Genomic DNA, 26,568 nt, shown 5'->3' on the forward strand with positions numbered 1-26,568 from the left:
TTTGCAAATTTAGATGTTTAAAAAATAAGTGAGAAGTTAATCCATCAATTGTGCCAATCAATATAATGTGGCAAATTGAAAAGCTTGATAGCTAAATTTTGACTTGGTTGCAATTTTTCAAATGTTATAGATGAAATTGGAACTTCTTGTAAACTGCAAGGACTAAAATAGGTACTATTTTATTCAATGAACTTGATGAATCGTTGCTCAAAGAAAAATATCATTGTTTCCTGAAAAATCTTTGTATCTTACAAATGAATAACACAAAATACTGGTGAAATATGTACCAATACGCTATTTGCAGCCAAATTTTCCACAGCTCCTTTGCCAGCTAAAAAACCACGACCAAGAGGACTGTATGGAACTATTCCAATGCCAAGCTCCCTACATGTACAAAAACATTAAAATTCGAGAGAGCATACTCATGCTTCTGGATAAGATAATTAAATTATATTGAAATCAAATCTACACAAAATGGATGATATTTTTTTTTTGTTGCAACAGTCCTTCAAAAGAACAGTAGTGTTGCAAACACAAGAATGAATATAAGGGGGAAAAAAAAAGGAGAGAGATTTAGGATACACGGAAGCATTCAAGACACCAAAATTTATAGAAAAACATCATCTTTGAATTGAACAAACCTTCAAAGTGGAATTATCTCATCTTCAATCTCACGACTCCAGAGAGACCACTCCGTTTGTAAAGCTGTGACGGGATGCACAGCATGTGCCCTCCTTATTGTGTCTGGGCTAGCATCAGATAGACCAATGTACTTGACCTTTCCCTCTTCTACCAGTTTCTTAAGTTTACCAACCTACATTCCAATAAGATGTATCTAATCAAATTTGCCACCAAGATCTCACCATCACTACAATGAAATAATCCTTTCTGAAATTCTCTGCAAATTAGACTTGCAAATATGAGGACAATTTCAAGTTAAAAACAAGAAATAATTCAAAGAGGCCAACCATTGCTATCATGTGGTTGAAAGGGCAAGAGAATGACTTACAGTTTCTTCTATGGGTACTTTTGTGTCTACCCGATGCTGATAATACAGATCAATGTATTGCACATCAAGACGCTTCAAGCTAGCCTCACAGCATGAGCGAACATACTTAGGGCTACCGTTCACTTGCATGTGAGGAAATCCTACTTTTTCAATGCCAAATTTGGTGGCTATCTGAATTTTCTCTCTTGGCAACTGCTTCAAGGCCTGAAAAATATTAACTTCTCTTAGTTAATATAACAGAGTTTTTACATGGTCCAGATTGGTAATCAGTTCACTAACAGCAGAACTTATAGAAAATAGTATGACAAAGACATTTCCATATCAGTGACCATCTTTAGATTTACTACCAGATAGGAAAAATTGGTGTCATTTACCTTTCCAAGAAGAATTTCATTAGTATGGGGTCCATAAACGTCTGATGTATCAAAGAAAGTGATTCCCTTACTGAAAGCATACTTTATTACTGCTATTCCATCCTCCTCAGGGAGTGGGGAATTGTACATTCCACTCAGGGTCATACATCCAAATCCTAACTTTGAGACCTAGGGAAAAAAGAGAGTCAAAGATTACAGAGAAATGAACAAAAAATTATAGAGAAAACCATTTCTTAAAACCTATAGAACTTGTGCATTTTGAACAATGAGAAAGATCAACTGCAAGATTTTAAATAAAGATTTGAAGGATCTATATTTTTAGTAAAATCTATTACTAAACTTTCATGGTTATAGGTTATTTATGAAGGTCCAACCTTATGTTGAGAGTCTTGAAGGAAGAAAGAAATAGGACTATATAAGGTCTGAAGTCACCAGCCTTTCTATCAATTTTAATTTCTCTGAAGCCTCCCACATGACAACTTACGAAGCACACAAGATTTGAAGGACTTAACTACATACATTATTAATTTCCAAAAATAGAAAAGATTAAGGAGCAGGGTTTTGTTGATTCCAGAATCTCGTTGTAGTCTCTATTATATGGTATAGATGAATTGATTACCCAACATATAAATATAAAAATGACATTTAAACTCAAAATGAACTCTTTCTCCTCCAAAATCCATCAAATTGGTGTATATGCATCGGATTCAAATATATGGAAAAAATTTCTTATAATACTAGGCAAGAGAATTGTAATTACTCTTCAACAGACAACATCTGTCATACTCTTGTCTTCACAAGATAATAGCAAATCTCTTCGAACTTAAATTTTACCTTAACAATTTGAAAATCACCTCAATCTGTTTATTCCATCATGTTGAGCTTGGTTCTCAGGTATACAGTTGGCTGTATTGGTGTCATAACAGAGTTTTAAGGGTATCATAACCTCAAAATACAATTCAATTATAACTATAACCAAATCGCTCAAAACTCGTCTTTCTTTATCACCAAAAGAGGATTCTCACTATGCCAAATCTGTTTAGTTCATCATGTTGAGCTTGGTTATGGGGGTACACAAATGGCAGCTTTGCTATTGTAACAGTCCCTTAAGGGCACCATAACCTTTAGAGTTAAGTCACAATTCAATTATAAGTTTCCAAATTGATCTAAACTCTAGATTTTTCATTCCCAAGTAAACTTGCTGCCAAGAGTAGCTTCTCATTATGTCAAATCTTATAGATTCTTTCCTATTAAATCATACCTCTTCTCTCTGAGGTTGATCCAATTAAAAAGTACCTACATAATTGCTGCCATTAACTGCTTATGAAACAAATATTTGCTACAAGTTTTTTTTTTTTTTTGGGGGGTGGGGGGTTCCATATGTCTAAACCAATGTTGCACTTTGGAGTTTGGACCAATATTATGTTTCCAGCTACTTAAGATTCCTAGTTCCAACAGAATAATGGATTCTAAAGCGATAGAATTTTACACCAAAAAAAAAAAAATACTTCTAAATTTATTGCACATGCGTTCATTTTATTTTATTTGACATAATTAAGATTAGGTTGAGATTAAAAGGTCCCCATTAAAGTAGAACACTGTATGAAATGGTAGAATAATACTATAACAGCTGGGAAATTTGATCTATATTATTTTTCTTTCTCGTTTGTTTCTTTACTAAAAGTTATCTCATTTATATTATGTATTAAGAGAAGTAGCTCTTGAATCTGTACGAATATGTTGCTGCTGAAATGAATCATAAAGGCAAAAAATATGCTATTTGATGTAGAATTTTAGCCATGCAGTTCATATGATATTTACATTTTTGATTCATAAATCATAATCAACATAAGTAAAATACTTTATTTTATTCAATTATGGCTAGGTACTATTGATAGATTAGACTAAAAGTACATTACAGAATTAAAGGTAATTAAAGTAGAATTAAATTTACTTTCTTGAAAAGATTATGATGGGCAGCTAAACTTGCAACTTGTAACTTTTGGTAAAAGTTACTTGTCATCGGACTGAACGGTTTAATATATATTTTATTTTTTTGAGAAGATCTTTTGTTTTAATATATATATATATATATATATATATATATATAATAACAATAAAATAATATTAAATAGATAATGGATATGCATGATTTATTGATTTTCCGACGCAAAAATATATGCATGATTTAAGACTGAAACTAATAGTCAATTCACTTTTTTTTTAAAAAACCTAGTAGTTAATGATACTGAGAGTTACAGTAGATGGATTCTTGTGACTTTAAAAACTCAAATAGATTAAGCGTAGGCATATGGGTTTTCAAAGAAATGTGAGTTGATCATATATAAAATGGGGAAGTTTCTTGAAAAAAAAAAAAAAAAATTGAAATGGGTACGTATTCAAGGAATGCCTTTGGTCTTTACCTCAAGGCCTTGATTGACCAGTTTCACCAATGGAATTTGGAGTTCGTTCCGTACTGCCATCATTCAAACTGTGTGTTTTTCTTTTCAAGATTATTTTCAATGTCTTAAATCTGTTTCTTTCTAGGATAATTTCCCTGTTCAATTATCATTAAATCTCAGATATGTATATATAGTTGTACTAGTAGAGAGGTAAAGAGCTAGAGACTACTGGATGTTTTGAACAAAACTGAAAACGTAATCACTGATGGCAAGTTCAAAGAATTCTAACGACAGGCACGGATAAGTACCTACTACTACCTAAGACTAGCAGTTCATTTTTACTTTTCCAGTGTCAGTGAGACCGATAGGCAAATAAAAGTATCTGGATAGATGTCTTGAAACAAAACTCGAAAACGTCATCACTGATGGCTAGGAGGAGTTCATTTTTATTTTCCCTTAAAAAAATTCGTAGGGGTTCAATTGGAAAATTCTAGCTACAATTTCCTATCTAGGTGTACTGCATTCAATAAGAAGAGGTATGATTGAATTCAATTGTGTTATATTTTTCTTTGTTTGGGTAAAAGGGTTAGACACTTTAAGGTTTCATAAAAAAATTTACCAACATAACATTAACTTTCTTTTTATTACTCAACTTTATATTTAAAATTTGAATATATATATATATATATACACACACACGTGTGTGTGGACTAAATGAGTTCAAAGTGGGTCATCCATCCCGGCATAAATGCAGGTAATTCTATCATTGTCATAAGGAATCATGAGTTTGGATTATTTCTAAATCCATTTTCTCAAGAAATTTTCATGAAAAAGAAATTTTCATGAAAACTGTGAAACTTACATTTTATTGAAAATCATACCACTAAAAAAAAAAGTAAATAAAAAATATTAAATAAAAAGGCTCCGCATCATTTTTGGAACAACTTAGAAGACTACTTGTAGCAGTCCCAGAATGGCAGAATGATGACACTAGAATTTAGGGCAGCCCTACAAATTTCTTATTGAAGGCTGGTAATGCTTACATATTTCAGAACCATTTTTATATTAAAAGTTCTTGGTAACACATCACATCACAAAAATATTCATGAACGGCAATTCTTTATGTTAGCTTCAGCACAATACCTGCACCATATTGTACAAGGAAATTGAGGATCAGACACATGAATTGAGGTATCATAATTAACAAGCCCAGTCAACTTGTTATTGTCAATACCACACTAAATTAATGTTGAGAAATGATTACACCTAACAGGAAGATTAAGGGAGAAGAGGTCTATGGGTGAGACCAGTGAAAATAACTCAAGTTCTACAAAATCGAGTAACTCTGCAAATAACTTGCTTTCTGATGTATCGATTTATATGCAAGCCATTACACACAGAAATTACATTCTTGAGATATTCTACTGCGAATAACTCGATTTTAACAGAGTCGAGTTTTGTACGAGGTAGCCCTATACAGTTGGATTCCTTTTGGACTGCATCTGGACCAGTCCAAATATATGGGCTGGGTGGGTCCATGTGTACAACGTAACTCGATTTCCGAAATATTGAGGAATTTGAATTCTTGTGATTTTCCACTGCACACAACTCGATTCAAGTAGAATCGAGTATTGTGGCAGACCTACCTTTAAACTTGGATTCGTCTTGGACTGCATCTGGACCAGTCCAAATATCTGGGCTGGGTGTGGAGGGCCCAGAAATATAACTCGAGTTAGAGATAATCGAGTTATTTGAAATTAACTTGTTGTCTGCAGTATCGAGTTATGAGAAAGCCGTTCCACCATTAACTGGATTCTTGTTATTTGTGCTACACATAACTCGATTTACGGACAATCGGTTTATGTGCAAGCCCTTGTGTTGAAAATTTGGATTGCATGTAACTCGAGTTCTTGAAAATCGAGTTATATGGACATTACAATCTATTACCCATTTTTATTAACTCTTCCCCAGTTCTGCAGAACTTGCAGCTGTCCGAAATTACATCTTCGATTGCTCTCGCTTCATCCGGCTAGAACCCACAATTTCCCGCGCAAATTCTTCGAGGATTTTACATAGTAAGACTCTTTTAACGGTTGCTGTCTTTGAAATTACACATTGTTGGTGCGTTATTCTCAAAAAATTTTTTTTTTGATGCTTCACACTTCTATGTCTATGAAGATTGTGATGAAATTGGGTGTTTGGCTAGTCAAATGCATTGTTGTTAGTAAGGTTGCCTATGTCATAGGTTGTCTTCCTTCCACAAAATGAACTTGCCAGTGGCTCCATATGTGTGTGGTATAGATATATGCTGGTTGTATGTCTGAACTGTACATTGTGCAATTTATTTTTTGTTTTTTGTAGAAGCTGGTGAAACTTACTACATGTAGCTACGAATTTCGAAAATATGTCAGTTCCTAAATCCACTTGTATGTTTCCTATATAATATTATTACTGTTATATACTCTAGGTCTCTAACTTCAAATTATTGACTCGGACCAAAATGCATTACAATTATTGCACCAACTAAACAGCCCGTGAATAAGAATATTGTTTTTTCATTGTGTTGTTGTAAACTGCTCTAGACAGTATATTGTGTGCATGATTTTCTACACATGGTATCTGGTTACTCTCCAATTTTTGTTCTCTGCTTCAAACTTCATTTTGGTTCTGTTTTTGTGTGAGCTGATCGTGTTTGCACTACTGACCATCGATTAGTTATGGGTCAGAAGAGGACTAAGAGGGGAAAATGCAAAGCTGCATCCGAACCTGAAGTGGTGTTTGATCAATTAAGGTTCCTCACGCCCGAAAATGAGCAAACCTTTGAAACCTTGATTAAGCGTAGGCGTATTTGGGGAGAAAGGCAAATCAATTTACAGGAACTGCATCCTTTTGTTCGTGAGAATCTACAGTCTAGGCATTGGCTGTCCCTATGTACAAACATACAACCCCCTCCAGCTGACTTGATTAGAGAATTCTATTCGAATCTATCGGTGCATGAGGATCTTGGTGGTCACAAGGTGGCATCGTCCATACGTGGTGTACCGTTTACAATAACTAGGGAGCACGTATCTAAAGCTCTTGATGTACCTATAATTTGTACACCTACTTATCCAAACTCTATGTCTCCTCATATTGATGATGTTATGGATGTTCTTTGTGGACGATCAAACAATCGGGATTCTGACCGAAGTATTAGCTCAAGTGAGTTGACTGAGCTTAATTATATCTTCTTTAGGATAGCTTGTCACAACATTTTGCCTATCTCTCATATCCATACAATCCCTGTAGACAGGTGTATCTTGCTTTACGCCCTCGTCACCAATAGTTCCATTTGTTTTCCTTCCCTTTTCATCGAAACCATTGTCAAGGTGCGTAGGAGCAAGTATAAGAGGCATGCTTTGTTTTTCCCAGTTCTCATCCATAGGGTCCTCAAATATTTAGGATTAAAGAACTTTCCTTCCCACGAGTTGGTTCACATCCAAGCCCCCATAGGAGCCAAATTTCTGAAACAGCGAACTGCCCAAAAGAAGGTTGTCGACCTCAGTGTTGGTCCATCCAACAGACCACGAGTACGGTCTACTACTGGAGATGTTCAAGATGAGGACATGCATGGGGATCCCACATCTGTTGTTGCCGAGGATGGTGATGATGAGATAGATGTTGACATTGTTGATGCAGCGCATACATGCCCTCTTCCTCCCTCTCTTCATGCTATGATGGAGACCATTATGACGACTCAGGCAGCCCATGGGCAGCTTCTACATGGTCTTCTTGCCGAGGTTGGAGCTATGCGAGCAGACTTAGCTCACTATAGACGTCCTGTTCCACCTTCTACACCATCTGACTCTTGATGATTGCCATTGGGCATTGTACCCAAGGGGGGGACGATTTTCAGTTCGTGGTTGCTATAACATATTTGGAGAATTGTATGACAGTTCTATATTTTGTTATTTTAGTGGCAATTTGAAGAACATGGTATCCGTTGAAAGTAATTTGATATATTAATATGATGGTTAGTTTCATGCCCATCGTTACTATCATTAGTATTATTGAAATGGATGTAATGGTCTAAGAATTTTTTATGTTATTATGTGATTCTATACAATATCAAGTAGATCCAAGTCTGTGTGTAAATAACATTTATTTCATAATTCTGTACGACGCTCACGTGTTTTTAGATTATAGTAATTATTAATACAAATGGAAGGTTTGTGAAAGCACAATTTGTTTACAGGTTTTGATATTAACGATGAACCACCTAGGAGATTTTCCTTGGAACAATGGCTGAAGCTATATCTTGGCTTCAGGCAACTATTTTTATTGGAGGTTTTGCTGAGCTTACATGTATTTTCCACTAATTGGATATTTTTGTCGATCTTAAATCAGCAATTATATTATTCTGAATTTGATCCTCGCCTGGACTATTCCTCATGCATCATATTTTCATTACAAAATTTATTGATGAAACCTTGTAGTGCAGACTCGTCGAAAAAGATAAAAGCGACACTTGGCATGACCTCATTCACTCTAGCATTTGGTCTAACGGATTTTTTTTAATCAAATATGAGGAATCCAAATAGGGGAAGCCCCTTATATAATATATTAGATAACAGTGAGCTGAAGATAATAAACATCGTGAAGTTTAATGTTGTTGTGAAGGACCAAACACAATTAAACAGATATAACAGTGAGCTCGAGCCACCAACATCAAAGTTTTGAGAGTAAAGTGGTGCTTTCAACCTGTAAATGTGTATGGGACGTGATTGTTTGAGAGCTCAATTTCAGTGTTCAAGATGGTTTTACCATGTGCAATCTCTTCTAACTAACAGTCACGGATTATGAGAAGAGTGTTTTGACTACCATCCTTAAAAATGACCAACGATAATGAACACCCTGATGTTTAATGTTTTTACGAATGACCAAACACAATTAAACAGATATAACAGTGACCTCAAGCCACTAACATCAAAGTTCTAAGAGCAAAGTGGTGCTTTCAACCTGTAAATTATTATGGCACACGTTTGTTTGAGAGCTTAGTTTCAGGGTTGAACATGGTTTTACCATGTGCAATCTCTTCTAACCAACAGTCACGAATTATGGGAAGAGCGTTTTGACTAGCATCTTTGAAAATGACCAACGATAATAAACACCCTGATGTTTAAGATTTTGTAAAGGACCAAGCACAATTAAACAGATATAACCAGGAGCTCAAGCCACCAACATCTAAGGTATAACAGATGTGGTATTCAGTCCCAATTGGGCCTCGCTTCAAACCGACAAGTCTTTGACCACGATGTTTGATCGAATAGTCGAGTATGTAGGTATTCCCTCAAATGCAGTGTCACATTAATTGGCTACGATTACAAGAGAAATTTCAGTGTTTCAGCTTGTGGCGCTGCGTAATTTGTAAGAGTGATGGTTCTGAGACCAAAGTGATGCTTTTAACCTGTAAATGTTTAATGACCAAAGATAATGAACACCGTCATGTTTACACACCATGATGTTTACAGACATTCAAAATGACCAAATCACAGAAAACACTGTGATCTTCATAATTTGTTTTGTGAAAGACCAAACATAATTAATAAATTAATATTGCGAACTTGCTGGTGAAAGACAAAACACAATTAATATAGCGAAGTTTGAAGGTGACCAAGTTCCAACTCTAAACACGCGTCACCAGCCTGCTTCTGTAGCACCAACTGTAGTCATATCAAACTCCTTCAATCGCAGCACATGCGCCAACAGACGTTGCTGCTTAGCCAAGTCATGTTCGGTGCTCTACATGATGTGGATACTCAGCTCGACACTGTTTCACACCCACACTCACGTGAATACAGAATTGTGAAATTGGATGCACAAATGTCTCATTTACATCTACTGTTGCAACTATTGCCCACCTTTGATGTGACATTAGGAACATTTAAAATCTTGTTCATATAGCGTTTTTCCTGAAGGGTTTGACATGACAAGCCCTAATAAGTGAAATTGTAATGCCTAGACCGTGAAATGAGGTTATAAATGCACCAGTGATATACTGTTAACTTTCTACCCCGCTAACTTCGTAGATTGATTAAGCTATGAGTCGCAACGCCTTAACATCAAATCGTACAATGCGAAACAAGTTTGGACCTACTTCAACAAATGCATCATCACAAGTTCCAACAGATCAACAACTACATACCTACACAGACCACTATGGAGGAAAATGGGTTGGAAAGAAGAGAGATTTCGTTAATATGCCAATATACACGTATGAGAGTCTTGGAAGTGTCGGACACATCATGGTCGGCAAACCTACAAAACTAAGTACAGATACCACCGCAATAGAGTTCACTATAGCAGAACCACCATGGTCAACCCTATACGAGAAGAGGTGTGAGTTAGAGGTGTATTGTCGATGGCACGGGTTACGAGTTCCTAAGGCACGCTTTGCCGAGTTACTTAGAGATGAACCTGCCAACATACTTGCTCGTCTTGAACAAGAGAACAATCAAATGCAAAGGCGACTAGACCGTTTTCACACAATCCAAAAAACTAGGAAGCATCTAAAGGGGAAGGCGCAAGAGCGAGCCATGAAGTCTATTAATGAAATTACTGCGTTAGATGATGAAACAGATATTTCAGACTTCTCAGATTCAAGCAATGATGATTTCCAAAAATTTCTACTTACGAACATTAGACGTTGTTGTTAATGTCTACACATTATGTGCAATACATAATGTTATTGTTAATGTGTGACAAATGATGATTATATATGTTCAACTTTTGCAACTCTAAAGATTAACTGTTTATTACTTTTGGCTAAGTTTATGTGAAATCACTTTCTCATTTTTTTCATACGTGTTCTTTGTTGCTACATTCAAGTAATGTGCTTTGGTTGGACAATGTCCTTTACTTTGTAATGTAGGGAAAACCTTAGGAAGTGAAATGCCTCCAAATTATATTTATTGCACATTACTTGTAGGAAAATTTAATAGATTCAATACATACAGACTGATCCAAACCACATAGACCAACCGCGCATATGATTCAATAATACGAATAATTCTTTTATATGAGTTGTTTGAGTCACGATATAATATGCACGTATCTGTGTATCTTAGTTGTAATAGTGTCTTACTTTATATAGATACATTACATAAAGACTTGTCCAAACCAGACTAACCACTCACTCACTGAAAATCCATATGGCTCACCCAACATACTCTGATAACGATATTTGGTTTGCTTAAAAATAGGGTAAAGGCCTAAAAGCCTGATCAGCCTTTAAAATGTTTCATTCAAGTTATTGGTTTGTTGTAGCATTGCTTGAAAGCTCCCTAATATTGCAATTGTGATGATCGAAAGCCATTGATGTAAAACTTGGAAGCATAGTTTTCTTCATGTAATTTTACATTGATGTTGAGAAAATGTAACTACATTTTCTACCTGCAAAGACTCCCTAAAAAGTTTGTAGGGAAACAGAGGGATAAAACTCTCTACTGTTGCTACACTCACTGCTCGTAATACTAGCATTTGGCAAGTGAGGTTGGAAAAGGCTAACACAGCTCGTCACTGTTCGGCGAAGTCATGTTCGCAGTTCTGCATGTGCTGCTCAACAACTCGACACTATTGAACCCTGTCCAGTCATATCATCCATGCTCACGTGAATAAACAAATATGCAACATTTTGCAATGCACTATTTTCAAGGATGCAGAGGACCCCTCAAAAGTCATGTCAGATGAAGCACAGGAATTCTGAATAGTTTTGAACAAGACATACCAAACTGGTCAGAGAAAAGTCTTAAAACCACATCCATCAGAAATAAACCATAGTAGTGATCAAAGTCCCTAATTAAATATAAGCATAAACATCACTAGTTTAAATTTTAAACAGGTTATCCTAGTCCAAACTCTGATGGTCAACCAAGTGAAATATTGAGACACTAATCACAATAGGAGTCCTTTCGATCACCTCAATGACACAGACATCTCCTTTTTCTAAATTATTGTCTTTCGAAAATGCAACCCAGTCTTTCCCGAATCTCATTGCTTAATATGTTTTGATGGAGGGTAATAGCACAAGACATTGATGTGTGACAAATTGCTTCCCAATAATATACTTGCTTCCCATATATGTTTCCAAACCATATTTAAGAGAACATCATAATCACATTATGTATAAAGGCTCACCATATTATGTGGCCACGAGATACCCATGAAAGAAGGATTTTTAGGCTTGAACTTTTTGGTTGCTTGGATTGCTCTCTCTCTCTCTTCCTCTGGACATAATCGGTAATTTTTTAAGAACAAACTTTTCTCTGACTTCATGTTTTATGGGTCTGTACATTGAGGAAGAAATGTTTGTATCATCTTCATCTAAGTTTTGATATTTTTACCTGATGATCTTCCAATTTACAATTCTTCCTAGGTGGATATTGAATCTCAATGGCAGTCTTATCAAATATAACAATATGGAAGCTTGAATTTCCTTCATATCTGAAGACTAAAAAATAACCATAACAGATAGAATGGTATTCAGCGAAATCCTGCTAACCATTACAAAACCAAATGTTGTTATCAGCTTTCTTCAATCCCACTTGCCAAATTCCACCATAGGGAGCAATGACTGTAGTTACGGTGGATAGCTCAGTATTGTTGAACCCTGACCAGAAGTACCCATCCACACTCACGTCAATACACATAACAGCGCATAAAATTTTGTGCATCAATTTTGGGTGTTATTGGTCCTATTGCTACATTGATGTTCGTAGTGCTGCTCAACAGCTTCGCACTGTTGAACCCTGTCCAGTCATATCACCTACACGCACGTCAATACACAGCTATGCATCCTTTTGCAATGCAGCATTTTTAAAGGATGTACCTGTAGCATCCATGAGAAGTTTATGATACATTTAACACAGCTCAACATTGTCTCGTCAAGTCATGTCAGATAAAGCACATCAATGTTGAATAGTCTTCATGTGAATAAATACGCAACCTCTTTTGCAGTACACATCACCAGCCCGCTACTGTAGCACAAGCTATAGCCATATGAAACAGCTACCTCAATGAATCACATGCACCAACAGACACCACTGAACAATATACTGTCAAGTCATATCATCTTTATTCACGTGAATACTTATAGTCACATCCACCTGAATACTTGCCCTTGCAAAACCCCTATATAAAGTCCCATTTACATCTACCCTTGCAAAACATCTACACATACTGAAGTCCCATTTACATACATCTACCCTTGCAAAACTTCTACACATATCGATCTAAAGTCACATTTTCCAATGTCAATGCGTAATTGGATGCTACCTCGTTTTCCAAATAACTATAGAACGCAAAGAGATTCTGACGAGAGGGAATACTATGCCGGATTGCAACAGGAGTGGGACTTTTGCGCGAACGAGTCCAACGCTCTGCACAATGATCTCCTGCAACTCGGAGCGCCTCTTGTCGAGCGTAGCTCGCTCACACTGCCACGACAAAACATGCACCAATATGAGCGTGCAGTGATGAAAAAAAAAAAAAAAAGAACAATCTTATGATACTTCGTAGGTCCAGGTATCATATGCTACAATTGGCAAAGGAGCAAGCCGCTGCAACGAACAGGCAACTCACTCCGGCAGAACGTAACAATGTCCTCAACTACGAGGACTACCTATCAGAATGAATGCCACTGTGGTGTGTGTGTGTTATGTCTATGGTTAAGTTAATAATGTTAGTGTAAGTTATTTTATGCTTTCTGTGTTATGTCGTACGTGCTTATTGAAAAACATCATGTGTGAGAATATTTGACTTTTATGACTTATGTGAGAATAATCTACATTACGAATAACGTGCATGCTTCTCATAATCAATAATAAGGTTTACATAGTACAAATGCAACCATACATATAACACATAGTTAAGCAAAATAGTTCTCCAACAAAATCTAATTACACCACGACACAACACGATTACTCTTCATCTGACATCTCCACGTCTGACTGATAAATGGGATCAACAAGAAGTGATTGCATGAACTGTGCATGCTCGTACCACCCTTCCTGCACTAACTCTTGAATCTCGACTTGGGTCCGATATCGATTAAGACGTATCTTCATTCGATTATTTTCTTCTCTTATGCGGTTCAATGCTTTACGAAGTTCGTCGATGCTGTCTCTGGGCATCTGTGATGCGAGTCGCCGAGACACTGGCAACTTAAAACCAACCAACTCATCATAAAACATTTGTTGTTCACGAAATAACCAAGCCCACTCCTGTCTCATGGTATTGTGAACATAAGCACTATTTCGCAAATTCGGATTGATTGGATAGCTGAACTCATCTTCCAATACCCAACAATGACCCATAGCAGTGAACACATCATGAGGCCTATAGAGTTGTGGGTTGCCAGAACCAGACATTGACACTGAATACAATAACACCAAATGATCAAGTTAACAGTGTGTATCAACTGTTGCTAATTAATGTAATCCTGCATAGAATGGTACACAGCAAAGACATTCATAAAATTGTGTACTATTGCATGTTAAAAATGAAATACTAACACTAATACCAACATTTGACCATAAACAATAGACATTGTTGGTAATGTCTACACATTGTCTTCAACACTAAATGTTGTTGTAAATGTCTGACCAATGATGATTATGTGCAATACAAAATGTTGCTATAGTAAAGAAATTATTTCATTCTCTTGTGACCAACGTTTACTGCAACAAATAACCAAAATCACACCAATGTACTTCACATTCATTCAACCTAAAAAATCAAAATTTAGTACAATATCAAATGAAAATAACATTGCCCTAAAATTGTGATGTGAATTTTTTACCTGAGGTGATACAAATTTCAATTGAGTTTGAAAGCTGCTGTTGATCTGTGGAGGAGTTCCAACTCAGTTCAGCAGAAAGCACGACCTCGGTTCAGTAGAGAGCAAGGCACACTGAGTGGGAGAAGGTGTGCAGAAATTATAAGAGAATAACTCGACTTTACGAATATCAAGTATACTTTATAACTCGATATTAAAGGAATCGAGTTACATTGAAACACTCCACCTGACACAAAGACAGTATGAAATCAAGGTTTATAACAGCATAACTAACTCGATTTTTAAGTAATCGAGTTATGTAGAGATTCAAAAAAAAAAAAAAATGCCAGCAGTGCGGGAAAAACCTGTATATAACTCGATCATAGGAGTATCGAGTATTTCATATAACTCGATTTTAGTATTCTCGAGTTACAAAAGAGGGACATTTCCCTATTTAGTTTCAGAATGAGGGCACAAGGATGTTTAATTTCCGAAAAAAGGGCATTTGCCCATTTTGGCCCCAATTTACTGGATCTCTTCCAGTCTCATTATCTAATACTTCAGAGCTATGATGCCTCCAACTTGATCGGAACAATTTCACGGGAAAATTATCAATCAACTTTGGAGCCTTACCACGTTTTGAGGGTTTATTTATTCAATCAAATAATTTAGGAAGTGGAGATGCAGATGAAATGGATTTCTTTCAATCTTTAGCCAATTGTAGCAACTTGCTGAAATTAAATTTCATGGACAATCAATTCAAAGGTAAGTTGCCAAATGTTTTGGGCAATTTTTCAACCCAACTTAACTTTTTCTCGATGGGTCAAAACTTTATTTTTGGACAGATCCCTTTAGGATTCGGAAATTTGGTCAACTTGAACATGTTAGAGATGGGTGGTGACGAGTTCACTGGGACGATCCCAAGTGATATTGTTAATATGCGTAAGTTAGAGAATTTACTTTTAAATGATAACCGACTCTCTGGAACGTTACCAAGTAACCTTGGAAACTTAACGATGATAAGTATACTGTCTTTAGCAAATAATAGGTTGCAAGGAACTATAGCCTCAAGTATTGGAAATTGCCAAAATTTGCTGGCATTAAATCTAGCTCAAAACAATCTTAGTGGTACTATTCCAAAGCAACTCTTTGCAATTTCCATGCTGTCAATTTCACTTAGTTTAGCTCAAAACTTTTTTGTTGGATCTTTACCATCAAAGGTTGGCAATCTTGTCCATTTAGTTGATTTGGACATATCTGAGAACAAGTTGTATGGTGAAATTCCAAGCAGCCTAGGCTCTTGCACTGGCCTTGAGCACCTTAACATGGAGGGAAATTACTTTCAAGGTGAGATTCCAACATCCTTGAGTTCTTTGAGAAGTATTGAAGGTATGGATCTTTCTAGAAACAACTTGTCTGGTCAAATTCCAAATTTCTTGGAGAAGCTTAGCCTAAGGTTCCTGAATTTATCCTTCAATGATTTTCAAGGAAAGGTTCCAGCAAAAGGAGTTTTCTCAAATGCTACAGCAATATCAGTTGTTGGAAATAGTAGGCTTTGTGGGGGAAATTCAGAACTCAAGTTGCCTAGGTGCTTAACTAAACAAGTGAAGAAAAGGAAGTGGTCTTTTGCACTCACAATGGTAATTACAGTCGCATGTGTTCTTCTTGTAGTAACTACAATGTCATATTTCTTATTTTATTGGCACAAAAATAAAAGAAAGAATAACTCTTTAGAATCTTCATTGGGAAAATCACTTTTGAAAGTTTCTTACCAAACTCTCCATAAAGCAACTAATGGGTTCTCTTTAGCAAATTTGATTGGTGTTGGTAGTTTTGGCTCAGTGTATAAAGGCATCCTTGGTGAGGAGGGATCAATTGTTGCAGTCAAGGTACTTAATCTTCAGCGTCGAGGAGCTGCTAGGAGCTTCATCTCTGAGTGTGAAGCCTGGAAAAATATTCGTCATCGAAATCTTGTTAAGATCATAACTTCTTGCTCAAGCATAGATTTTAATGGCAATGATTTTAAGGCTCTAGTTTATGAGTTCATGCCCAATGGAAGTCTAGAAAATTGGCTGCATATGGATTTGGAAATGGATGTTGAGGAAGTAGAGATACAAAATTTGAACCTTGTTCAAAGAATAAGCATTGCCACTGATGTTGCCTGTGCACTTGATTACCTACATCACCGCTGCCCAATGCCGATTGTTCACTGTGATCTAAAGCCAAGTAACATTCTTTTTGATTGTGATATGAATGCACGTGTTGGAGATTTTGGGATTGCAAAATTTCTTTTTGAACTCACAAATTCTAAACAAAGTAGCTCAATTGGAATAAGAGGAACAATTGGGTACACTCCTCCAAGAAACAACAATTTACTGAACTTTTTATTATTAATACATGCATTCCCACATCTACAATGATTGTTTTTTGAGCTTCTAAATTGTAATGAACTATATTATCTATGTCAAATATTTTGAATGACAGAATACCGTCTAGGAAGTGAGGTGTCAACCAAAGGAGATGTGTATAATTATGGAATCATGTTGTTAGAGGTGATAACGGGAAAGAGACCCACAAATAGTATGTTTGAAGGAGGCTTTAACCTTCACAACTATGCTAGCATGGCCTTGCCTGACCATGTAATGGAGATTATAGACCCAAAACTTTTAAACAATGTTGATGAAAAGAGGAGTGTTTAATATCCTTGGTCAAGATCGGAGTTGCATGCTCTATGGAGTTGCCACAAGAACGATGGGACATTAGCAAGGCCTTGTCTGAGCTGCATTTGGTCAAGGACATTCTTCATGGTGGTAGGATTTAGCGCAATGTTCTCAAATATTTAAAAGGTCAAAAATCAAACTTTTTACCCTCTTTATGTTGGTATTAAGTTCTTTATTTTGACATTTTCTTCATTATTTATTAACTAATTGCAGGTTCATAAAGTTTGACAATGGATGGAAAGACGCGTCTTGCATTCTAGATAAACATGCTAGTAGTTTATGGAGGAGTATTTTATATTGTTCTTATACCCTGTTTACATCTGTAGTTTATATGTGTGAGTAACTCAAAATAATTTCCTTCAAACTTGTATTTGTGTTTGATTCTGTTGAAATCATGTTAGGGAGATTAATTATCTAATTTCATTTGCAGTTGTAATCTTTTGGGGGGGAGGATTTGAACCTAGATGTTTTTGAAACATCGGCAGTTGCCAACAAGTTGAGCTATATTATAAGACTCTTGGCTATTATGTAAGATTTAATTTTTTATTTTTTATTTTTTTAAATCCTACTATTGGTTGAGAAGATAGCTATTATGTTGATTTATGATTGTTCACACAAAAATACAAAATTTTGAGTCACCTAATCATGCTTGAGAACAATTAAATAAAAATGACAATGTGTTATACGAGACTTTGCTCAAAAGCTCCAAAAGGTTAAATCTCATGCCAAACACACACACACACACACACACGCAGTGCTGTTCTCATAACCATATCTTATCTTTGACAAAAAAGATATCTAATGCATCAAATATAGTTGAGTTTCCCCTGGTTTTTATCTTTTGTGCTTCTTGTAATCAAGAGCGAATCAAATGAACCAGAATCCCATCTATGCTCCTAAACTCTAAAAATGGGGGAACATTTATTAAATGAATCCAGTAACTCAATTTCGTTTGTCTCCCATTCCTTGTGAAGGAAAGACCCCCCATTTCATAATGCTTGGGGAATGCAAGTTTGATTGAGGATTGGAGAAGAGAGGTGAAAGAAAGGGCTTGGGATGGATTTAGGAGCTTTGGTGTGATTAGTGTGGGGTGAGAGTAGCACCTACAGTAACGAGAGGGGGTGGGGGGATTTCGCGTCTATATGTGGTGTGTTGGTTGGACCTACACACCCTATTTGTTCCATAATCTATGGGTCTATTGGAGCTACCCACTTTGATCAACTGGCCAAGATTTTCACCAGATGTGAAATCACTGGTGCTTAATCTAGTGGTATTTTTATATGGGGATTCTATCTATTGTTGTAGGATGAGATAATTATTCATTTTTTAGTGTCAAATGTATATGATCATTTTTTTTTTCATGTTGAAAAAAAAAAAAAGACCAAAGAATTTTTATTTATTTTTTATTTTTATTTTTATTTATCTTAAGTTTGGGATTGTCATTTTGGACATTTACATTTCAAAATTTTCATTTTGATCTATCATGTTTAATTTTGTTTTACAATTTTGTTAATAATTTGGTGACACTGACAATTTATGAGCAACATGATGAAGCAACATGAAAATTTTGAAACATAAAAGGCAAAAATAAAAATAACCACAAACTTTAAGTGTCAAAAATGTACTTTAGTAATTAAAAAGTAACTGTTTAATGCTATGGTTCTTTTGTACTAATGAACTAAGACCCTCAAAGAGATTTCTCCATAACCCAAACCAAATCACGGCCAAATACAAATTGCCATAAAGTACAAACCAAAGAGAGAACTACTAAACAAATTTGCACCAAATAAAAAGGTGCAATACTGCCAAAAGGTCTTACAAATATTAATTGTTGCGGCACACATAGAGTAACAAAAAAGCAAGTCGAGGAGCACTTCACCTATTTGCTAAATATGAGACAAGATATGTTTTTGGTAGTTTATTTGCTAAATGTATGATAAAACAATAGAATTAGCTTACTTTTAAAAGGATAAAACTTAAGTAGCCTTTTGTTTTCGAATAAAAGATCTAAGGTTTGAATCATGCATATACCAAAAACTAATTTATTTCTTGACTTTATGATAAATAACAATCATTTTAAAGTGAATGCCATGGATTGGATTTCTATCGTCTCAATAATAATAATAATAATAAAAAGTATAATCCTTTTCAATGTTAATTAAATTTAAAATGACAAAGTGTTTGAATTGAATTGTAGAAAATAATGTATTGCAACTATGTAATTAAGGTTTACTCTTTTAAAGAAAAGTTAATTTTGTTAAACTTTTTTAATAAATAGGAATTCAATTAGAATTATACCAAAAATTCAAGTAGGCTAGGATTGGTCTTCAATGTCAACAATCAATGGCACATGGGCAGCATTATCTTTAATCTTATTTAAGCAAGTTGCGTGGCAACAACTCTATCTTTTTTGTTTGTTTTGGTATGTGGTGACAAGAAATAGAGACGTAAATACTTCTTCTTTTTGTCAATATCAAGACCATGGTGCACCAATATTTCTGCCGAATAAATGCAATAATTTTGTCAAGCACAAAGGCAAACTTTCCACATTGGAAATGAAAAGGAAACGAAAAGGATCATCACTTGCAGTAATGAGTCCAAGGCTATTGTGCTTAAATTGTGTGTCTGTGACTAGGCATTGAATTGGCTTCATGGAAAGTTAATTCAACTAATCCTACTTTAGCAATATTAGAATAAAACCAACTTGTCCTATATTAGTACCATTGAGATTCTTCTTGACATCTTTTATCATGGAAGAGAGTTTAGCTCTAAACATTTTGAAAGCTATATTTTTTAACTTATTATGTGACGATTTATAAGATTACTCATATGTAAAGGAAGATGGTCTCCACGTCAACGTTCCTAAATTGTTGAGAGAGAGAGAGAGAGAAGCAAAAGCAATAATAAAACTTTCAATGCCATCTATCACTTGAAATGTAAAGCAAGCTGCTTAGTAAAACAATTATTAAACTTTTTTAATGTATTATATAACATAAAAAAAATTACTTGAGACAAATTTTATGTTTACATCCCATAAACTATGCAGTTTAAAATGTAATTTTCCCTTTGTAAACAGTGCCCAACCTATAGGGATTGGGAAAACTTGGTACCACGTTCTCTTCATGTTTTCTGCAATCGCCTACTTTATTTTATTTTTTTTCAACTTTTGCGTCTTTGATGTGGTTTCTTTTTTGTTTGTTTTTGATATATTGTCAAAGCAAGGCAACAACCATATCCCCATAAATGGTGTATTATATTGTAGAATAGACGCCTATTTTGTCATCACGAAAACCTTGTTCCTGCAAAATTTCCTCTACAGACACCTTAATTAGTCAAATACAACACAAAACTCGCAGAATGGAAATGAAAAGGCAAGGAAGAAAATCTCCAGTTGCAGCTATGAGTCTGAGTCTACTTTGCTCAATTCACTTCCAAGCGATCCTTCTATTGTTCGTGGTACTGCTGCATGTAAAAACACTTGCTGTTTTTGGTGATAGTACTGGCACCACTAGTTATGCTGGTGGGAATGAAACGGATCATCAAGCTTTGTTGGCGTTCAAGAGTAAGATAACACTTGACCCTAGAAACATTCTCAGCTCATGGAATGATTCCAACCATTTCTGCCAGTGGGAAGGTGTGACATGCGGCCGCAAGCATAGAAGAGTCACAATATTAGATCTGCGGTCCAGATATTTGGTGGGTTCTTTGTCTCCATACATAGGCAACCTTAGCTTTCTTAGACAAATCGTGCTCGCAAACAACACCATTGGAGACAAAATTCCTGATGAAGTTGGCCGTCTATACAGGTTGCGAGCATTGATGTTGTACAATAACTCCTTTGATGGGGAAATTCCTGCAAACCTTTCCCATTGTTCCAACCTCAATTTCATTTCTGTAGCTAGAAATAACCTTTCAGGGTTGATCCCAAAGCAGCTTGCTTCTTTGTCAATGCTAAAGTCTCTTTCTTTTGACACAAACAATCTCATGGGAGGAATCCCACCTTTCATTGGGAACCTTAGCTCTCTACAACTTATATCTGCAGCTGACAATGTTTTGGGAGGACATATTCCAGATGCCTTGGGTCAGTTACAAAGGTTAAAATATCTTGGACTGGGTGGAAATAAACTCTCTGGTTTGGTCCCTCCATCTTTATATAATCTTTCGTCTATTATTGTTTTTTCATTGGCCAAAAATGAGATTAGTGGAGGTCTTCCTTCAGACTTATTTCTCACCCTTCCTCGTCTCCAGTGGTTTCAAATTGATCGAAACCAATTTACCGGATCTCTTCCGGTCTCATTATCTAATGCTTCAGAATTAGAACTCTTCCTAATTGAAGAAAACAATTTTACGGGAAAAGTATCAGTCAATTTTGGAGGCTTACAACGTTTGGAGAAGTTGATTGTTGATAGAAATAATTTAGGAAGTGGAGATGCTGATGAAATGGATTTCTTTCAATCCCTGGCCAATTGTAGCAATTTGCAGATACTTGATATCAGAGCGAATCAATTCAAAGGTACGTTGTTTAACACTTTGGGTAATCTTTCAACCTTACTTAGGGTTTTTGCAATTAGCCAAAATCTTATTTTTGGAGAGATCCCTCCAAGGATGGGTAATTTGGTCAACTTGACCAACTTATTGATGGATGGTAACAAATTAATTGGGACAATCCCAAGTGAGATTGGCAATCTTCATAAGTTACAACGATTAGTTTTAAGTGATAATAAACTCTCAGGAAGTTTACCAATTACCCTTGGAAACCTATCATTGATAAATTATCTGTACTTAGACAATAATAGATTGCAAGGAACTATCCCATCAAGTATAGAAAATTGCCAAAATTTGTTGTTGTTAAATTTGTATCAAAACAACCTTAGCGGCACCCTTCCAAAACAACTCTTTGGAATTTCCTCATTGTCAATTTCACTTAATTTAGCTCGAAACTTTTTCATTGGATTGCTACCATCAGAGGTTGGCAATCTTGTCCATTTAGTAGAGTTGGACTTATCTGAGAACAATTTGTCAAGTAAAATTCCAAGTAGCCTAGGCTCTTGTACAAGCCTTGAGTACCTTTATATGGAGGGTAATTTCTTTCAAGGAGCAGTTCCAATATACTTGAGTTCTTTAAGAGGTATTCAAGTCATGGATCTTTCTCGAAACAACTTGTCTAGTCAAATTCCAAATTTCTTGGAGAAACTTTCCCTGAAGAATTTAAATTTATCCTTCAATGATTTTGAAGGAGAGGTTCCAACAAAAGGAGTGTTTGCAAATTCTAGTGCAATATCCCTCATCGGAAATAGTAGGCTATGTGGGGGCATATCAGAATTAAAGTTTCCTAGATGCTTAACAAAAAAAGAGAAGAAAGCAAAGTGGCCTCTTGCAGTTAAAGTGGCAATCTCAATGGCATGTGTGATTCCGGTAGTAACCATAATGTCATTTTTCTTATTTTGTCGGCACAAAAGACAAAGAAAAGATAATTCTTCAGAATCTTCTTTAAGGCAATCACTTTTGAAAGTGTCTTACCAAGTGCTCCTTAAAGCAACTGATGGATTTTCGCCAGCAAATTTGATTGGTGTGGGTAGTTTTGGCTCGGTCTATAAAGGTATCCTTGGTGAGGATGAATCAATTGTTGCAGTCAAGGTAATTAATATTCAACGTCAAGGAGCTTCTAAGAGCTTCATCTCCGAGTGTGAAGCCTTGAAAAATATTCGTCATCGGAATCTTGTGAAAATCATTACTTCCTGCACAAGTGTGGATTTTCATGGCAATGATTTTAAGGCTCTTGTTTTTGAGTTCATGCCAAATGGAAGTTTAGAAAATTGGTTGCATATGGATTTGGAAACAAATGCCAGGCAAGTAGATATACAAAATTTGAACCTTGTTCAAAGAATAAGCATTGCCATTGATGTTGCCTGTGCACTCGATTACCTACATCACCGTTGCCCAATGCCAATTGTTCATTGTGACCTAAAGTCAAGTAATATTCTTTTTGATTGTGATATGATTGCTCATATTGGAGATTTTGGGCTTGCGAAATTTCTTTTAGAACTTACAAATCCGAAACAAAGCGACTCAATTGGAATAAGGGGAACAATTGGGTACACTCCTCCAGGTAACAACAATTTACTAAACTTTTTAATTATTAACATATGTTTTCCCACATTAACTATAATTACTTTTTACAATCCCAAGTCGTAATGTGAACATATTTTCTATATCAAATATTTTGAATGGCAGAGTACGGTGTAGGATGTGATGTGTCAACAAAAGGAGATGTCTACAGCTATGGAATCTTATTATTGGAGATGATAACAAGAAAGAAACCCACAAATTGTGTGTTTGAGGGAGGCCTTAACCTTCATAACTATGCTAGCATGGCATTGCCTAATCGTGTAATAGAGATTTCAGACCCAAAACTGTTAAACAATTGTGGAGATACAGACAGAACAGAGGAGTGTTTAATATCCATGGTCAAGATTGGAGTATCATGCTCTATGGAGTTGCCACAAGAACGATGGGACATTATCAAGGCCTTGTCTGAGCTGTATTTGGTCAGAGACATTCTTCATGGCGCTCGGATTTAGCACTACGTTCTTGAATATTTAGAAGGTAAAAAAAAAAAAAAAATTCAAACTTTTAACCCTCAAAATGTTGGTATTAAGTACTTTGACATTTTCCTATTTACGTTGTTTTCTATTAACTAATTGCAGGCTCATAAAGTATTACAATGGATGGAAAGACACGTTTGGCGTTCTAGATAAACATGCTTATAGTTTATCGAGGAGTATTCTACATGGTTCTTATACCCAGTCTTATATCTGTATTTTATTTGCTTTTTAGTCAATCAAAATAATTTCTTTCAAACTTGTATTTGTGTTTGATCCTATTGATATTATGTTTGGAAAATAAATTATCTAATTTCATTAGCAGTTGTAATATTTTCAGCTAACAATAAGATGTTTCCTTCACTTCCCATTCCACATCAATATACTTTTTGTCAAAGCTTGAACTCATAACCATGCTTGAGAACAATTAAATTAAATAAAAATGACAGTATGTTATACGAGAGTTTCCTCAAAAGCTCCACAAGGTCAAAGTTCATGCCAAAAAAACAAACACACGCAGTGTTGAATGTATGCTTTGACTCTGTTTGGTATGTGTCAAATCACATACAAGCTAGAAACGTATCAAAAATTCAAAATAAAATAGGTTGCTATTCTCACAACCTTTTCCTTATCTCTAATGCATCAAATATAGTTGAGTTTCCCTTCGCATTATCTTTTGAGTTTCTAGTTGGTTGAGCCACTCCCATAGTTGATAGTCCCACTCCTCGCGGCTCGAGATGGATTTAGGAGTCCCTGTGTGAGCTGTATGCAGAGAGAGTCGCACATACAGTTACAAGGGGGTTCGCGTCTATACGTGTAGTGTGGTGGTTGGGCCTACCCCACCCTATTTATTCCAGGATCTGTGTCTATTGGTGTTACTTTGATCAATTAGCTAAGATTTTGACCGGATACGAAATCACTGGCGGTTGATCTAGTGGTATTTTTATGGGGATTTCAATATCCTGTTGTAAGATCCTTATGTATAGGTCCCTATGACTATGGAACAACTACATTATTAGAGAAAGAATATTTATATATTCAGTGTATGAGATAATTATTCAACCCTCTATATGAACCTATTTCTTTTTCATGTTGAAAAAAAAAAGTTTAGAGTTGTCATTTGGGATATTTAGGGGGTCTTTGGTTTAGAGGTTAATTCAAATTTCAGTTCTCAATACTCATTTCTCATTACTCTAAACTCTAATCCAATTCTCATATCTCTATCTCTATTTTTCTCACATCTCACAAAAGTTTGTGTTTGGTTCTTATACCCGGGTGTAGTTCTCACCCAAAAAACTCAAACTAGGGAAAAAGTTGTGAAGCACACAGGCCCCACACGCTGAAAAGAAGTCAGAACAGCTCTCTCATCATTCTCTCTTCCTCTTCCTCTGCCGCTCACTCTCCTCTTTCTCTTTAATTTTCACTTCTTTCTTTCTGCCTTTCAATCTCTTCTTTCTCATTAGATCAACTAACTAAGCCCTTGTGTGGCATTCATGTTTGATTCTGCTTTTGGTCATGTTGTTCATTTTTATTAGTAATTTAGTGACGCTAAAATGGAAACAACCTTGAACTTTTAAGTGCCAAAAATGTAATTTAGTCTTAGAAAAAATGACTGTGGAACACTCCTCTCCCCTCCCCCCTCACAGGGTCTTTTTGTCTCAGTGTAGGTAGTCCAGATGGTCACATGCATGTCTATTTTACCAAGTCTCTCTCCGAGACAGTGCCCAGATCATTTACAAATCCTCCCCTGCCCTGGTAACTGTTCTTTTATAGTAATGATTGGGTTTGTACTGTATTTTGTTGGTTAATTCGTTTGCTCATGTGAGCTCTTGGAAATTGTAAAGTTTTATACTTATTGTTTGATATTTCATATCATAACAAATAGTTTGCCATCATCGCCACTCGGCAGTGCCATTTGACTATTAGTGAATTTTTTGAATAAAATGTACCTAATAAGATAAAATAGCCAGAATTTGAGCATGATATTAAGCCAAAAAAAATTGGTCCCTTTTTAGCTCATTGTGTATCTGTTGTGTGGGATATAGATACTTTTTGCTTCAGAATATGGTTTGTTGCTTTGAGAAAAAAACTGCACTACCACATTTTATAAAATTTTCCTAAAATAGTAAAATTATTGCAACTTCATAGATGTAGACAAATTGCTGGACCATGTATTTTCTTGTGTAATGTGATTATTTTCTTTCTTATTTTCGCATATCACAGATTTGGGAATTCCCGACAAGAAATGTTTTGGTGCTTAACCTTCCAACAAGGGTGGAGCCAACGGGGGGCGAGAGGGGGCAAGTACCCTCCTTGACTCCTCAAAAAATGACTTTTAAATGAACAATAACTTTAACTCTTTTAAGGTCTTGCCCCTCCTGACAGAAGAAAAGAAAAAACAAAGAAACATTCCCACAATGACCAATCTGTACCACTGACATAAGAAAAAAGCCAAAAACCTATATTACTTGATCAATAAGCCTAGCACCTAAGAAAAAGACATCAGCTCTCACTTCTTGAAAGCCACTGTTACACATGATTTCACCACACCACACCATTCCCGCTATTCTTTTATATTTTCTCCCCAATCCTTTTTTTTGTTTTCCCCTTTCAAACCAGCGACAACTCAATCAATGGGCCCCATATTA

The 26,568-nt window shown here is 35.7% G+C and overlaps 3 protein-coding genes and 1 pseudogene across 3 annotated transcripts; 2 read left to right on the top strand and 2 right to left on the bottom strand.

Moving 5' to 3' along the window:
- Positions 1-179: 179 nt before the first annotated feature.
- Positions 180-3,866, bottom strand: LOC126703886 (probable aldo-keto reductase 1; annotated as a pseudogene).
- A 9,735-nt stretch (positions 3,867-13,601) lies between these two features.
- LOC126702794 (uncharacterized) lies at positions 13,602-14,841 on the bottom strand. The gene is made up of 2 exons (XM_050401652.1): positions 14,623-14,841; positions 13,602-14,196 (listed from the first exon to the last, which is right to left on the bottom strand). The coding sequence occupies exon 2, from the start codon at positions 14,189-14,191 to the stop codon at positions 13,742-13,744; it is 450 nt and encodes a 149-aa protein (XP_050257609.1). The 5' UTR covers positions 14,192-14,196; positions 14,623-14,841; the 3' UTR covers positions 13,602-13,741.
- Positions 14,842-15,194: 353 nt separating this feature from the next.
- LOC126703887 (probable LRR receptor-like serine/threonine-protein kinase At3g47570) lies at positions 15,195-17,018 on the top strand. Its single transcript, XM_050402947.1, has one exon. The coding sequence runs from the start codon at positions 15,291-15,293 to the stop codon at positions 17,016-17,018; it is 1,728 nt and encodes a 575-aa protein (XP_050258904.1). The 5' UTR covers positions 15,195-15,290.
- Positions 17,019-20,609: 3,591 nt separating this feature from the next.
- Positions 20,610-24,402, top strand: LOC126703341 (receptor kinase-like protein Xa21). The gene is made up of 3 exons (XM_050402308.1): positions 20,610-23,427; positions 23,553-23,924; positions 24,026-24,402. Exons 1-2 carry the CDS (start codon positions 20,676-20,678, stop codon positions 23,897-23,899), a joined length of 3,099 nt encoding a protein of 1,032 aa, XP_050258265.1. The 5' UTR covers positions 20,610-20,675; the 3' UTR covers positions 23,900-23,924; positions 24,026-24,402.
- Positions 24,403-26,568: the final 2,166 nt, after the last annotated feature.

This window comes from Quercus robur, chromosome 10 (genome assembly GCF_932294415.1).
Source record: "Quercus robur chromosome 10, dhQueRobu3.1, whole genome shotgun sequence".
Classification (NCBI taxonomy): Eukaryota; Viridiplantae; Streptophyta; class Magnoliopsida; order Fagales; family Fagaceae; genus Quercus; species Quercus robur.

Excerpts from the sequence above, each read along its gene's own strand:
- LOC126703887 (XM_050402947.1), top strand. The coding sequence starts at position 15,291 with ATGGATTTCTTTCAATCTTTAGCCAATTGTAGCAACTTGCTGAAATTA.
- LOC126703341 (XM_050402308.1), top strand. The coding sequence starts at position 20,676 with ATGGAAATGAAAAGGCAAGGAAGAAAATCTCCAGTTGCAGCTATGAGT. Across the intron at positions 23,428-23,552 it reads AATTGGGTACACTCCTCCAG|AGTACGGTGTAGGATGTGAT; the intron begins GTAACAACAATT and ends TTTGAATGGCAG.
- LOC126702794 (XM_050401652.1), bottom strand. The coding sequence starts at position 14,191 with ATGTCTGGTTCTGGCAACCCACAACTCTATAGGCCTCATGATGTGTTC.